This window comes from Centruroides vittatus, unplaced genomic scaffold (genome assembly GCF_030686945.1).
Source record: "Centruroides vittatus isolate TY-2023 unplaced genomic scaffold, ASM3068694v2 contig_5, whole genome shotgun sequence".
Lineage (NCBI taxonomy): Eukaryota > Metazoa > Arthropoda > Arachnida > Scorpiones > Buthidae > Centruroides > Centruroides vittatus.
In genome coordinates this window covers 1,837,879-1,854,262 of record NW_027122286.1, presented here as the reverse complement: position 1 = coordinate 1,854,262, position 16,384 = coordinate 1,837,879, and the positions used below count along the sequence as shown (strand labels likewise).

Genomic DNA, 16,384 nt, shown 5'->3' with positions numbered 1-16,384 from the left:
GTGACTTTACTATCTGCAGAACGGGAATAGTTTTAAAAAATATATCATAATTAATACTAGGAAAAAACTTAGTTTTAATAAGTAATAATGAATAAATTATTAGAATGTACGTTTTAATGAAATTTTATAAATTTTAAAATAAAATTAACTTTTTTTATTATACAAAGAATAAATTATTTTCATTTATTTTTATAAATGATTTTTTAATATTAAAACCATTAATTTTATTGGCAACACTTAAATTGAAAACGCTAGTAGGAGTGGGAGACAAAATGGCGGATGATTCCTCGTCTTCATCGTGTGAGTCGACGAACGATAATAATAACGATACTTTGAATAATACAGAGGAAAATAGTAGAGGTTTAAATGCCTTCGCCAACGATGGGAGTTTTATGGAACTTTTCAAGAAAAAAATGGAAGAAGCGAAGAAACAGGAGACGAAAAAGGATACAGGAACAACGAACTTTGTAAGAAGTGTAAACCTCAAATTATCTTTATAATTACGTTCGTATCAGTATCAGATTCCAATATATTTCCTAAATACGGTTCTTCCTCACCTTTAACTTCCCGTTCAAGTAGATAGATTGGATAATAATTCAGCATCTGTGGCATTGAAACAACGTAGAAAGGAAATTTCTAGTAATTAATTAATTAAAAAATTAAATTTGCATAAAAAAAAATGTTACTACATTTTAATTGTCAATAATATCGTAGAGAAGTTGAAAATAATTGTGTACAGATTTCTTTTAGGTAGTATGAAAAAAAAAACTAAGTTTCATACAGTATTATATTTTAATGTATACTGGTTCTTTCTACATTCATCAGTTTATGTTGAAAATATGTTGTAGTTTAATTAAGCTTAATATATTTAAATTGTTAATGGCATTTAGTTGCATTGGCTGAAAAATAATCTGTTTTTATACTTAGGATCAAGGACAGCTCTGGCTGTGAATGGAAGCATTCTCAAGATGCCAAACTTAAGAGCTGCCAAAAATTGTATGATTAATAGTAATAATAATTAATTAATTAATATGGTGATTCTAACCAGTGCTGTTTATGGTTAAAAGTAAAAAATCCTGTTTAATTAAGTGGAAAAATTGGTTTATTCTGTTCCATTACTTGTGCTACTCTGTTATGGTCCAAATGTATCATTCAAAGCTTGAATTGAGCCGGTTTATTAATCAAGAAATTATCAATAATAGATAATACAGTAAAACTTGTTTAATTCAGATTCACACCATACCAACTTCTGAACATGTTTTGGTATTTTCTTTTTTCATCTTTTAACTGTAACAGGTGAATGTTACACAGTTATGTTTATTTTTATATTCAAACCATTATCATGTAAAAATAAATTTATTTCTAGGTTTAATTCAAAGTGACTTAAAAAGATGGGAATATTCAAATGCAAGAATCTGTATATTAATAAGTCTATGGGACAAACATGTCAGGGTCCCATCCTTTAACTTTATCCTGAGCAGTTTTTGTGTTTTGCAGTTTCATTATTGCAAATACTCAGGTTAATAAATGTACGTTTTAGTTACTAAGACCATTGTTTTTATCATCCTCTTCCAACTCAATCTCATTAATCCCTCACCCCCTCAAAACCCAAGCAACACTGGGCATACACAGCTGGTTGAAAATTATTTGATTCTAAAAAATTCTCATTGTTTCCAAGTGCTTGTGCTAAATATTTGAATACTTCTTAAGTGCTATCCTTGAGCTCAAATGACGACAAACAAGCTAATTTGAGTATCAAGAACTAGTGTCTTTTCCTGCTGTCAGAAATTCTAATTTCATTACAGAGATGTAAAGACCAAGTTATTATGTGATCTGACTTCTCAAGGAATTTTAATGCTATATTAATAATTACATAACTTCAAACTCCATACTTACCAACAATGTTAATTAAATTGGTCTCAAATACTTAGTATTAGTTACTAAATAACTATTATATGTAAGGCAAATTGGCAGCATGTTATCTTATTCTCATTGTTTTCAACAAATTACATTCATTACTTGTTTTTGAAAACTGTTCTCAGTCGTTTAATTCTTAAAAGTATTTTTCTGTCTCTAGTTAATTCCAGCAAAGATCCTATGTCTGTATTACCCTTTATTACATGTACTTTATTTCAGGGTTCTGATAAGGTCAAAATTGTTTTTGGAATATGTTTGTCATGCTTTGTGGTGACCATTATACCTGGAGACTATTTTACTTATTTTTCTACATATGGGATCATAATTTTCTGTTTATTTAGGCTAACTTATGTTATTTGTATTTAAAAACTTGCATTTTTACATTAGAGAGGGTTCTGACTTGGGTGAAATTTAACATAGAAAATGGTTTGTTCTGAAGTTTGTTCCATTTAGGTAGGTTTCTGTTTATTCAGGTTTCGTTTTACATGGGTTTTACTTCATAATAATTTGAATTAAGTATTGTAAAAGGTTTAATCCTATTAATTTTGATTTACAACTCTCAATAATTTTTAAAGATGATAGTTTTCTAAGACTATCATCTTTAAATTTAATGCTAAGTACATTTAAAATTAAATTTTAAAATTCTTCAAAAAGTAAACTTCCATTTTCAGAATTAATGAACTTTATACAAAAATAAAACAAAAAAGTATACAATCCATTAAATCATTTTAAAAAATTGAAAATATTATTGAGATGTTCTACACTAACAGATTATGTAATTTTAAAAAAATTAGAATAGATTGGGAAGATGTCAAATCATGAAAATATCAAGAAACAAGTATCTAATAATGTTAATGAGATTACACCAATGATTCTCAGTCTGTTCTAACATGGAACTAAAAACATCTAAAGAACCTACTGAATCCCTACTTGTCCATATTCTCATGAAAGTTGAGCTGTTTTTGTTATCTTAACCTTAAATTATATATTTCATTGGGCTGCAATTTGAAAAAATTGTACACCTATAAATTCCCACTGTCATCCGTTCACCTATCTTTCCTTAATCTCAAGAACAGAGTTAGATATAAATAAATAACGACTAACCCGTTACAAAGCTACACATCCACAAGAGCCGAATTATCGGGCTAGAGTTGGCTATAATAAATAAATAATTAATAAGACAATTTGGCACTAGAGCTTGGTGTTAGGCGCCATCTCTTACTAAACTTAATAATTATAATTAAATTAAATAAATAATTTTAATAATTTGGAACTGGAGGAAAAGAAATCGGCCCGAAGCGGGACTTGAACCCGCAACTTCTGCTATCCGTGCAGACATGTTACCAGTTACGCTACCCGGACCTTTGGTCCGATCGCCTCCTCCAGTATATATAAGCTAACACAACGACCATCGATGGTCATTACGCCTTGCCGGGGTTGCGATGGCCGGTTGAGTGCCTTGGGAGGACGTGGACACTGGATGTGTCCCCAGCTGGCATTGTAATGACCGTCGATGGTCGTCGTGTTAGCTTATATATACTGGAGGAGGCGATCGGACCAAAGGTCCGGGTAGCGTAACTGGTAACATGTCTGCACGGATAGCAGAAGTTGCGGGTTCGAGTCCCGCTTCGGGCCGATTTCTTTTCCTCCAGTTCCAAATTATTAAAATTATTTATTTAATTTAATTATAATTATTAAGTTTAGTAAGAGATGGCGACTAACGCCAAGCTCTAGTGCCAAATTGTCTTATTAATTATCTATTTATTATAGCCAACTCTAGCCTGATAATTCGGCTCTTGTGGATGTGTAACAGAGTTAGATAGATGAAATTTGAGACCAAATATGGAAAGATTAGGGGCAGGAGGTGCCAATTAACTATATATGAACTTCCAATGCAAACTGGAAGACATGTTATTTCAATTCAAAACTTTTCCCCTGAAAGCGGTTAATAGATGATTGGTATGACTCTATTAAAGAAAATTATGATGTACAGGGACAGGTCACTACTACTATGAGGTAGAGAGCGTATATTTTAAATTAAATAAATTAAAAATATGATTAAAAATTGCAGCCTGCATTGTGACAATGTCACAATAAATAATTGCTCATTATTAGATAAAAAGTAAATCAAAAACATAATGAAAATGCCTGTAATTATTTCTTTTAAAAGCATTTGTATTGCAGCAGCAATGGATATTTAGGCATCAAAATGAAAAACTTGTAGCTTGATACTTTTTCATATTTAAAGGGATTTCCACTAGAATAAGAGCAAAGACTGGAATAAAAGGATTCTTCACTTTGAAAATCTTGATCTACAGATATCAGCAGAAGATATGGATAAGTTTGTGAACTTTCTTCTGGCCTGTCTTAGGAATAAATTTAATATAATGTGCTGAATTAGAAATAATACATATATCTATAGTTTCAGCCTGATTAAAAGTTTTAACAGAAACATTAAAAAGATTAAGAAAATATAGAAAAATTAATTCACTGATCATTTAGTCTTGAGTTAGGCAAGTAACAATACACATATTGAAGGTGCTGTGTATGTGAAATTGTTTAGTAGAAATATTTGTTGAAGTTTTTGTCAGCTGACATTCTCAACTCATTCCTGCTGCTTCTTGCTTAACTTTGCTAGTCACCCTGGAGAGTTTTAAAATTAATGAATTTTGGTAATACTGTGCAAAAGAATTATTCAAAATCCCACAGGTCTGTAAAATTTAAACAGAATAAGATTTTTTAAATTCTTATTTCATTAATTCAACCATACAAACAACTTATCTTCAGCAACACAAATGGGCTATTGTATTATTTTCCAAGTGTAAACAAATAAAACAAAAAGGAATTTATCCACTTTTCAGAGAAAAACAAAATAGGTATTTTTGAATTTCTAGAATTCAAGATATTAAGGACTAAAAACACTACAGGAAGAAGGTAAGAGAAATTCTTCTAGAACCAATTGATTTTATAAGGTGACACAGCATTGAACTGTGTTTATTTTCCATCTCTCAAAACACAATAATTTTGTAAATTATAAGAATTTGTATTATAACTTTTACATATCCTGAGAAATATAATCAAAAATGCTATGAAATAATATATTATGAAAAGTTTACTTATATCACTAAAGTAACTACATACTGGTAATTTTCTTTTATAATAAATATTATAAAATAGAAATGAGGTTGAATCATGCATGATATTTAAGAAAATTATATTTGAATCTGATATATAATTTAATTGTAATATATTTTATGAAAACTCAACTATTTAAGTATTTTTTAAAATAATTTTTTCTTATAAAATATTTTTGTAAAATGATAAACATAGAATAGTGGTACTGTATATTTTTTTAGTTTAAAGATCATAAGGAATAAAATAAGTTTTTCTTTACTTAAAAAGTTTTTTCCACTATTAAAGTTAAACAAATTTGGTCATATTTTTGGTTTTGTAAATTCCAAATACAATGAATTCCTGATTTAGTATTTTAACAAAGTTTAAAACTAAATACAAAATCAAGAAAATATTGACACAACTGAAATTGTTTTGAAAATTAATTTTAATTTCTATTTAAAATTATATTTGAATCTGATTTGAATTCTTCTTCCAAAATCAAAGTTCTAAAGTCAAATATTTATTATGTCAGTTTTTTAATGCTTAAACATTTTTGATTCATGAACAATCATTATTAGATGATCAGTATACTTTTTCTAATATGATAAATTTTTAAAATTAGTGCATTTCCATTTTTAAAGAGAATATTTTTGGTCCAATCTCCTAGTATATATAAGTATAAGATATAACTATCGATGGCTATCACGGTGCCGAGTTTAATACGAGATGGCACCTAACGCCTTCCTGTACTGTTATAATTCATAATTATTATTTCCAAATTATAGCCAAATTACTTATGGCTGTGTGAGTGTTTATTTACTACAGAATATTTTGTCTTGTTTAGAAATGTTTAAATAAAGGGTTAAAGAAAGAAGTGTCTTGTTATTTACTTTCAAAATTTAAAAAAATACTAAGTAGAGTTGTTTTGACTCTCACCATCTCAGTTAAGGGTTTAATCTCTTTCTTTTCCTTTGCACACTTTTACACAAGTTAGAAGATTCTATCTGGTTGCCTTTACATAGCACAATTGCACACCCTTTTGACTAAACGGAAAATGGTGGACATGTATTCAAATTTTTTTAAACATGGCATTGCTACAGCCACTGTATGTAGTATATTTTAGCTTGGTGTCACCTCAATAAAAGTACATTATTACCACAATAGGATTAATGGCTGGATATCCAAGGCTTATGGGCTGCTTTAGAGCCAGAGTTGTGGAGCCAGAATCTGATGTTTTTGGGTGGAGTCAGAGTTGATAAAATTCTTTCAACTCCAGCAACTCCAATATTGAAGTTTACCATTGACAAAATGTGATAAAAATTACTTTTTAATTATTTTTAGGTAGCTAAGGAAATTTCTTAGAAAATGGAACACTTCAATAAATTTAGGTATCAAAATATTAACCCATAAAGGCCATTTCATAGTAAAATGTCACTCTCTCACACATGTTCTATGCTTTCAGAAAATAGCTTTTATTAATTTAAGACTCACCAGTGGTTGAGTGGATAATACTTGTAGTTATGGTATCACTTTGAATTTCCAAGCTTATCTTTATCAAAGAGAAACTCTCAAGAAAATATGACTTTCACTTTTCGGGTGCCATAATTTTTACTTGGTCCAATATTTTTTTACATCTCAAATGTTTTACTATGTATATTAATTTCTTTTTTTTTTGACTAATTAATTTTTCACCTCTCTCCTATTGGTTTCAAATTATTTATGACTATTTATTATAGCTTCAATAACATAATTTGGACTTAAAACAGTCAATAGAAAAACAGTGAAAAGGTACAACCAAGATCAGAATCTAACTGCATCAAACTAGAAGAGGAAAAGAAAACTGTGCAAAATGTAATTAAGGATTGTTTCAGCTTATTATTCACTAGTTTAAATTCTTGAGGCATGATTGCACCTGTCAATTCAAAATAATTGATTCCCCCAAATTTCATATTTTAGAATTCTACTATATGAGTTTAGTCAAGCATCGGTAGGAAATTAACTGTTCTTGTAGTAGCAAGAGCAGAAAAATCTATTTTATGGACTGATATATTACATTTTAAATCATTATTTTTTGCATTTTATTGTATTTTTTATTTTCTCGAAGATAATTAAATTTAAATTAAGTTTTTCATAATTAACCAATAAAAGTGGAAATTTTTTTGCTTTTAAGGTGTAAGGTTACTTCTGGGTAGTGTAACTCGAGTCCTGCTTCGGGCCGATTCTTTTCTTCCAGTTTAATCTAAATTAATTAATTAAATATTATAATTATTAATTTTAATAAGATATGGTGCCTAATGCCTAACTCTAGTGCCAAATTTATTTCTAATCTATAATCATATATCCAAAATTTAATCCGATCATTTACAGCAATTGTTGGTGTATTTGCTTATGATATCTGGTTTCATTTGATGTATATTTGTAAGGTGGGGTTTGTTTAAGTACTCAAAAGTTTTACCTACTTCATTATATCCAATTTTGATTCTTATTGTCAATTTTAGTATGGCTTTTTGTAGAGAAATTTTACATAAAAATATTTGGGTACTCAGTGGTGTCTCTTATAAAAGGAATCATAATGTGACATTTTAAAAAAGGGTAAGGTCAGAGTTGGTGTCATACATTGCAAATTTGCTAATGTCTAACTTTTTGTTTACCAACTCAAACACCATACAGTTTAGAGCAGTGCTCGGCAACCGGTGGTCTGTAGACCATTGATGGTTTGCGAGAAAATTTGGGTGGTCTGTGGAGAAATTTGGACATTGATCAACTGAAGGTTATGCATATTACAAAAGAAATGCAAAATGCTTAGTTGCTTTTTTCACTCATTGAGGGTTTTTATTTGAATCTAAAACCAAATAAGAATTGACTGTTATCAATAAATAATGAACAATAAACAATATTGTGAGTGTGATTGTCATCCTTTCTGGAAAAATGCTAAGAATCCATAAACTTATTTTAAACAAGCAGTAATGAACTTTAGGCTTGCATTAATTTGTTATAATTAGACATGCAAGTTTCATATTAATAAAGTAAAATTGAACTTTTATGATCATTATTCTACAGATTTTGTATTGTTTAAAAAAATTCATGATAGTTGTCTGCAGGATTCAAAATTGTGAGTTTAGTGGTCCGTGAGGTCAGAAAGGTTTCCAACTGCTGGTTTAAGTACCCAGGTTGAAGTTTGAAACCTCAAAGTTTTATAGTAGGGTTGATCCTGATTAATCATATTTCACTTCTCAACTCCTCACCATCCAGCTATTCTGTTTTTGGCACAAATGAATAAACTTCATTACTCACATAGAAAAATAAAGAAAGAAAACACATTTATTTGTGATTAAAATTTGAATAATTTAAAAATGGAGATGCGTAAGCAGCTTTTGTAAGATGTTTAAAAAAATTAGAATTATGTAGTATCTGGAATTGATGTTATTGAAATGTTATACTCAAAAATACTTACAATAATAATAAAAAAAAATGACTGCTACAATCAAAAATGTTTTTTTTTTCATGTTTCTAATCAAAGTAAGTTAATCAAACTTGATAAAAATTAATATCAAAGGTTATTTATATTCTAGTTAACTTGAATTTAATTGTTAATTCTATTCATTTTTAAATGAAACTTATTGTGTATATTAATATTTCCATAAAGTTTATTTTCATATTATAAACAATTCATAATATTCAACAATGATAACTTTGAAGAGTATGCTATTATTTTGAATTTAGTCAAAATTTAAGGTGAACTTAGGTGACAAATTGAAGTCAACAGGCTGTTTTGTTGTATTCAGGTCCAGATTCTATTGAATAATAATATGTTGGGTCACAGTGTGTAACTTCAATGTGTACAGTATCAAGAGAATTTTCAACTGATGGTTCATTTAAAATTTCATTGTTGGAATGGGAAGTCAAAAGGTTTGTTTGGTCTGACTGATGAGCAGACATAAAATATTTCAAATTTTAATTGTTGTAATAAAATATTCATTAAAATTTTTGTGTTAAATATAACTATATAAATATTCTAGAAGTTTATATGTAGAATATATTAAAAAATTTTGAGATTTACATTAGGAATATTCTCTTTTTAACGTTTTACAACTATCTATCTATATGATCATCTAATTGATATTGAAAAGGTTCACTTCAGTATGTTACTATTAAATATAAAACATTATAGTACAGAAGATTTTTAAAATTTTAAGAGTTTCTAACAAAAAATGTACAGCAAGTCAAATATAATACCAAATATGATAAAAGTTGAAAATGTAATTTAAATTATGAAATATTAAAATCATTGATAACCTGTTGAACCTAGATTGGCTTGATGCTTAATTGTAGGATATTGACATAAGTACTTGATGATCTATAGATTAAATCTGTTAAACAGCAGTTTACAACCCTCAGTGATGATTATTTATTTAATGATATGTGCTTGCATGTAATTTACTTTTAGTTTAATTTTTTTTTTCTTGTAACATAGTTTTATCAACTTAGAATTACATTAAGTTTATTAGATAAATATTTTGTGAGACTTCATTGAAAAAAATTAAAGCAAAAATAGTAAAATATTACTTTATCAAGGTTTTTTTTATAAAATGGAAATTTTATATCCTCATGTAATTTTTAAATATTTTAATAAAAATTGTATATTTATTTATTTATTTAAATATGATGATTTAATGTATTGTATTAAACAAATATGGTATGTAATATCTTCAAATAATAATACATTTATAAGTATTAACACTGCTATTTCATAATATTTTTTGGGGGCATGACTATGTACTAAATGAAGATCATATACATCTCTAAATAATATGGTCTTTTATTTATTTATTTAAAAAACTGTCAAAAAGAAATAATTTGATTATTGATGTGAAATAGTTTGTTCACTTTAAATTTTGACATTAAATTATATGATCACAATGAATAGATAGAATATAATTTTTTAATAATTATTTTTTATATATCTTTACTAAATATATTTATTTGATTCTATTGTTTAATATTATGAATTGTTATTAAAACTTTATTAAAATATTGCTATTTTTCAGTTTGCATGGTAAACAAATTTTGATAAATTTGCAATAAAAATCAGTTTAAAAAGTTTTTTTTCTGTTGCACTAGGATTATTTTAAAAACAAAATTATAAAAGTTATAAATCAAGAATTCACTGTAACTTGCTTTAAATCAGGTTAATTTTAATAAGATCTATACCTGCAATTTTATTATGGTGTACAGAAAACAGCACAAGTCTAATTTAACTTCATATAAATTCATACAGAGATGTGTTGTATCAGTATTTGAAATACATAATTCCAAGATACAAGATTCTTTCTGAACTGATGGTGATTAGGCTTTTGATCCTGCATCTTTTAACTAGCTACTATTATTTGGCTTTTTTCTGATTTTTTTTTTGTGTAGGATTTATATAGGTTTGCTGCTAATTCTAGTCACTGTTTTTCAACAGTCTTTCTAGATATTTTATATAATTGAACTCTAAAAGTAATAAGTGAATAAAGGAAAATTTCATATAAAAATACTAAAATTTAATTGTGTGCATTTTATATTTGTAAATTAATTGCTATTCTGAGATTTATAAATGTATTTAAAATAATAATTTTAAATGGGTTGGTTCTTTATTTTCTTCTGTTAATGTACTTTTCAAATATATCTTTAAGCTACTATTTTTGTTATAAAAGTTATATAAATTGTAGAACTAAAAGTTGACACATTGAGGAAAAGTTCCTAAAATGTAGTAGTCCTTATTCTGACTGACTTTCTGTGTAGATACTTTTAGAATCTGGAGAAAGAGTATAATACAAATATTTGTGCATGAAAAAAAATTAGTTGAGTCCGCATAAGTCGACACCCCAAGGGGGAAGTGAAAATGTGTCGAGTTATCCAATGTGACGACTAAAGCGAAGTTGGAAAAAAAACCACAAAACTACAATTAGGAAAATACAGTAGTGCGTTATACAGTAGTATAGGCTTACAATACATTGTGTCCTCCATTTACAATTACTCTGTAGATGAAAAACTGAAAAATTCATTTAGTGTTGTTTTGAGCATTTAACTGTCTTGACTTTCTTTTTCAACGATCATGAATGCCTTGAAAACATCATCTTCCCAATTGTCTTTGTTGGCAAGTAACGTCTAAGGATTCTTAATGCCTCTAGCCTGAGAAAATGCAAAATTGAATTCTAGTGTGACATTGATGTAGATTGTATATTTTCTTTTTGTTTATCTGTTATTATTTTATACATAAAAATACATAAAATGTTAAGGCATTTTTATTAATATGTGTATATGTATATATATCAATATATATATTAATTATATATTAATAAATAAATCGACCCCTCCTGAAAAAAATGAGTTTGCACCACATGTGCGGAGTGAATTCATTTTTTCAGGAGGGGTGACGACTTCTCAGAGTGTGGGACAGCAAAAGTATGTCGACTTATCCAGTGGTGACGAGTTACAGTGTCGAGTAAACCGGAGTTTTTTAACATTAATGCCTATGTAAGTCGGCTGGGACCACAGAAAACTGACTACTTAACCAATGGTGTTGACTTATGTGGATTCGACTGTATTTGAATTTGGAAAAAACTTATATAATAAAAATTATAATTCTGTAATTCAACTACTTTTAGCATCATAAAATGCTATTTTTCCCATGACAGGCAGAACAAACTCACTACTAGTGCAAAGTTAAAGTTAATATTAATTATGTTAACTATTGATAATGATGGTTAAAATGTTACTGATATATTTTACTTGGTGTAATGTTATAAATTTGTTATTAGCTTGATATTTTTGAAAAAGTTTTTGGTAGTTAGGAAATGGCTTTTGCATATTTTGTTTTTTAGGTGTATACATTGAATAATAGTGATGAAGTTGTTCTAAATTAGTAGTTTCAATTTCAAAATACTTATATTTTATAATTGTTAATATTATGAAGGTTATATTCAGTATTGTTTGCCTACTTTGTAATAATATAGCATATATATTATAAATAAATATTATAGTATTTATTTATAATGTAGTATCTTAGATACAAAGATGCATAATTAAGTATTGTCTGAGAAAAATTTTAGAAACCTAACATAAAAAATATTTAAAAAAAATCACAATAATAGGCTTGTGCTGTTTGGTAAATACCATTGCTTCTTCTATAATCATTGTACCTTGCAGGTTTGGAAATTAGCAAGAGAATTCCTTGCACAAATACTGTACTGAACTCCAGGGATACTTCCCACATGAAAATTGCAGACTTTTGCTAATGGTGCAAGTACTTATTCTCTTCCCAGGTGGGTAAACGGCGAGGAGGGAAAATCCTTAAGACTGGTCTGGTGAAAAAACAGAAAATTCCACAGAAGGGGGTTAGGGAAAAGGTAAGTATTCCATTTTTTAATTCAATAAATTCAAAATTATCCTAAACAACTAGAGGAAATGATACTTGTAGTAAAAAAAATTTTAACCTTAAACTCCAGTAACAAATTTAAACCCTTAAACATGCTACTAGAGTTTATAAAGTGTGAATTTTTGAGTACAAGATTTATTAAATTTAAAATAATTATTATTAAATTATTAATAAATTATATTATTCTTGAAGAGGAGAAAACTTTCTCATTTTACATAATATGAGACAAGGAAATTAAAAAGTTAATAAAAATGGTTCATGATATTGTTTGAAATACAGTGGAACCAGTGACAATGTCCAAGGTCTCTAGCAAGAGAACACAATTTTTTAAATTCGTTTTTGGCCCACTAGCCAGAGGTTTCCCAGAATGTGTCCATTGGTGTGCACTACCAGATCTTGGAGCCATAAGTGAGAGTTGAATGTACCATATAAGAGGACCAGGATTTGGCACCTTGAACTAGGTCAGCAGCTGATACTGATACCAAGCTGCTACTTTGCCATAAGCCCCTACAGCCTTACAGTAATTTTAAAAAAATTATCATACTGTATATTTATAGATTAAAAAGTCTATAAATATATAGTATGAAAGTAAAAATATTTTTATAATTATTTTTACAAAATTATAAATGAAAGCACATTTTCTCAAAGTTCTTAACTTCTGAATTTCTCATGTTTCTTTAGTGATACATTTTGCTGTTTGATTTTACATCAAATGCTTTGCAATATAAGACCTGAAAAAAGCATGTCTTAATTCATCCAGTCTTATAATTAAGTAAATTTAATTAATCATACATATATTTGTTACTAGGATATGTGAATTGTGATTGAGTATTTGATAAGAGAATGGATAAAACAGCATTTTAGATACTGGCAAAACAATAAGTAACATTAAGATTAGATGAAAATTTTGAAATTTAAATAGTGTGAAGAGAATTTGACTTTGTTTGATTGTGATTATGTACTGGATATTTAAGACATATTCTGATTGATATAAACAAGTGTATATAATAAATTTTATCATATTAAACAATCTTATTTATTCATATTAAATGTTAACATTTTCAAAGTCAAGATTTTTCAACTTCAGATGGCATTTCAAACAGAATATTTGATATAATTGGTAGTTTGTTTGGCAAGAATTGTGGTTTTGTTTACCAGAAATCAGAACTGCTGTAGACCCTTTGATGGGTCTACAGCAGTCAAATGATAGACCCATCAAAGGGTCTATCATTTTCTTCTTATTAATCTATTATATCAAAATAATAGATTAATAGGAAGAAAATGATAGTCTAGTAATACTGTCCCTCTTTTATATCTGAAGATGTCATGATCAACTACAAAATGAACTTTATATGAAATGTGATGATGGATGCAAACAACTATTATTTTAAATATAAGAGAAACAAACATTACATTTTCAAATAGGGACATACACAACAGCTGTCAATGTGTCATGCACTAATAGTCAGTCTGATATTCTTAAATATTATATATCAGTCTGACAGATACCTTGCAACAAATGGATTAACCCATTGCTTCCTAAATCCATTGTAGTTGGGTCCATAAAATCAAGAGTTGACAGTGTTTTTTGTTCAGACAAATCAAAATTAATTGTCCTGTATATAAAAAAAATTAGAGATAAAGTTAACATTATATAAATAATAAAAACGATCTTAAACAATTTATAGTTTTTTAATTAAAAAAAAAATATGAATTTTTGAGATTGTGTTTACTGTTGGCTTACTTTTAATAATTGCATTTTATTATAAACTACATAAGATAAGTAGGCTTCAAAACAATTGGAGATCTCATTATTAATATTTTTTAGGATGTAGATGATGATTCTCAAGAAAATAGAGATGCCTGGTCAAGATATATGGCAGAAGTCAAAAAGTACAAAGAACACGCCTGTGATGATGACGATAAGACTCGACCTCTAGTGAAGTGAACTTCTAGAAACTAATCTGAGTGACACCTGCTAAAGAATTTTCAAAAGAGAAAAGCATCTTGTTGAGCTGTACAGTTAAAAATTTGTTTATAATGTAAATATTTGTTTACTTCCTTGAATTTTTAAAGCCACTTCACAGAATTCTCTCATTGGGACGACAGTAGGTTGGTTAGAGATACTTCTTTCTGTTTTGTTGCTTACTTTATGTAATTCTAAAAATATCTTTCTGTTTTCTTTATTTTCAAACAAATAACTACATTTAAATGGATATAAGAACTTCCATTATAAAGTTGCATTATTTTGAAACTTAAAATGAATTCAATTATGGTTTCAAATAGAAGTTTGTTTCTGTAACATAAATTTTTCATTTTTGAGTTTAGTTCAGACATACTTTTAACACGCTATTCTGTACAGGTAAAACAATATTTAATTAGAATTAAACAGTAGCCACAGATAACCTTTTTTATTATTCATCATATAATTTCATAATCATAGAACAAGCAGCATTTCACACATTCACTTCAAAAATTTATAGGTTAATAATAGCATATGCTTGGCAATGTACTTCTTACATCTTCATAAACATAATCATTTGAAGCAGAGATAAACAATATTTTTTTTGATAATTTGTAAAAATAATTTAATTTGTCATTTAATGAATAATAAATTTTGAATAATGATATTTTGTAATGTATTCAGATTTAATAATTTATATATTAATTTTTATGTTAATGATATTTGTTCTAAAGTTAGCACAATGTAATTAATTGAAACTATTACAAATAAAATTATATATATTAGTGATAAAAAAATGATATTTTTAATCTATTTTATGATGTGTAAAACATTCTCACAAAAGCATGTTGTAAAAATATAAATACATATCTTTGAAGTCTGCTATTTCAAATTTCCATATACAGACTGCCCTCATTTTATGCAGATTGACAATAATGCTGGGTTTAAATTTTCCCAAAAAATTTAATTTTTTTCTCCCCATAATGTGAAGAATATTTTTGCAAAATGTTAAATGCAATTATATATATAATATATATTTGTGCCTTGTGATAGTACAAGTAGCAACTTTGCTTTAATAGTGATTCTATGCAATATTAGTTTGTTGCTGTTATTCTAAAATGTTTATTGTTCACATGGTATTTTATCATCTTAAACTGAGGTTAATGTGTAATAATAAAAATAGAACAGCCATGTCAAATAAAAAAAATAATGAATCCAAATGTTCAAATTGTCAAGAAATCGCATCTATCAATAATTTTAGATGTTAAACATCCTTAAACAATTTTTTGCTAATGCCAGCTCATTGATTGAAAGGATCCTAACTGTGAGCAAAATGACTTTGTAAAATGTTTAAATGAAGCCTTAGCATCTTATTACGAAATTTCCAAAGAGAAGAAAAGAAAGACACAGCAAACACTCACAAAGGTACATGATCCTTAGCCTAGTCCATCATCAATGAATGATCCTCAACCAGGATCATTCATTTGTGTCTAGGCTCTGAGGTTGTGTCCCGTGGCACTGCTATACTTATGAAATAAACACAGTGGTAGCATAAAAACTGCATCATTACTTTCAGATATAATTTTGTATAAGTAAAAATTTTGGTACTAAACATGTTTTTATTGAAAAAGTTATATGTATTCATTTGTGGATGCTTGGAATGCATCTCTGTTTATTCCATAATAAAATGGATTTATTTTGTGCAGATTTTTTTATGCTGTTTCTTTCAGGAATGCATTACCAGTGCAAAATGAGGGCAGTCTGTAGTTATAAAGTAAAGAGCCTTAAAATTTTACCATATTTAGTTAGCTATGTACAGTAGTCATCAACAAATTTTAGAATGGAAGAAATTCAAAAATAAAAATGTGAAGGGACATGAAATTTGTAATAGAATGGAGCAAAACGATATAAAACTCTTAATAGTAAATTAACATGTTGCTCTTAATAAGTTTTGCTGATTCTGTAAGATT

At 27.7% G+C, this 16,384-nt stretch overlaps 1 protein-coding gene across 1 annotated transcript; it reads left to right on the top strand.

Annotated features, from left to right (window-relative positions):
• Window positions 1-228: 228 nt before the first annotated feature.
• LOC136978193 (telomerase RNA component interacting RNase) lies at window positions 229-15,416 on the top strand. The gene is made up of 3 exons (XM_067273841.1): window positions 229-467; window positions 12,339-12,422; window positions 14,280-15,416. The coding sequence occupies exons 1-3, from the start codon at window positions 273-275 to the stop codon at window positions 14,397-14,399; spliced, it is 399 nt and encodes a 132-aa protein (XP_067129942.1). The 5' UTR covers window positions 229-272; the 3' UTR covers window positions 14,400-15,416.
• The last annotated feature ends 968 nt before the right edge of the window (window positions 15,417-16,384 follow it).

What these genes read in the sequence shown, in the direction of transcription:
- LOC136978193 (XM_067273841.1), top strand. Translation starts at nt 273, where the DNA reads ATGGCGGATGATTCCTCGTCTTCATCGTGTGAGTCGACGAACGATAAT. An exon ending in ATACAGGAACAACGAACTTT is followed by an intron (nt 468 to 12,338) that starts GTAAGAAGTGTA and finishes TTCTCTTCCCAG; the next exon opens with GTGGGTAAACGGCGAGGAGG. An exon ending in AGAAGGGGGTTAGGGAAAAG is followed by an intron (nt 12,423 to 14,279) that starts GTAAGTATTCCA and finishes AATATTTTTTAG; the next exon opens with GATGTAGATGATGATTCTCA.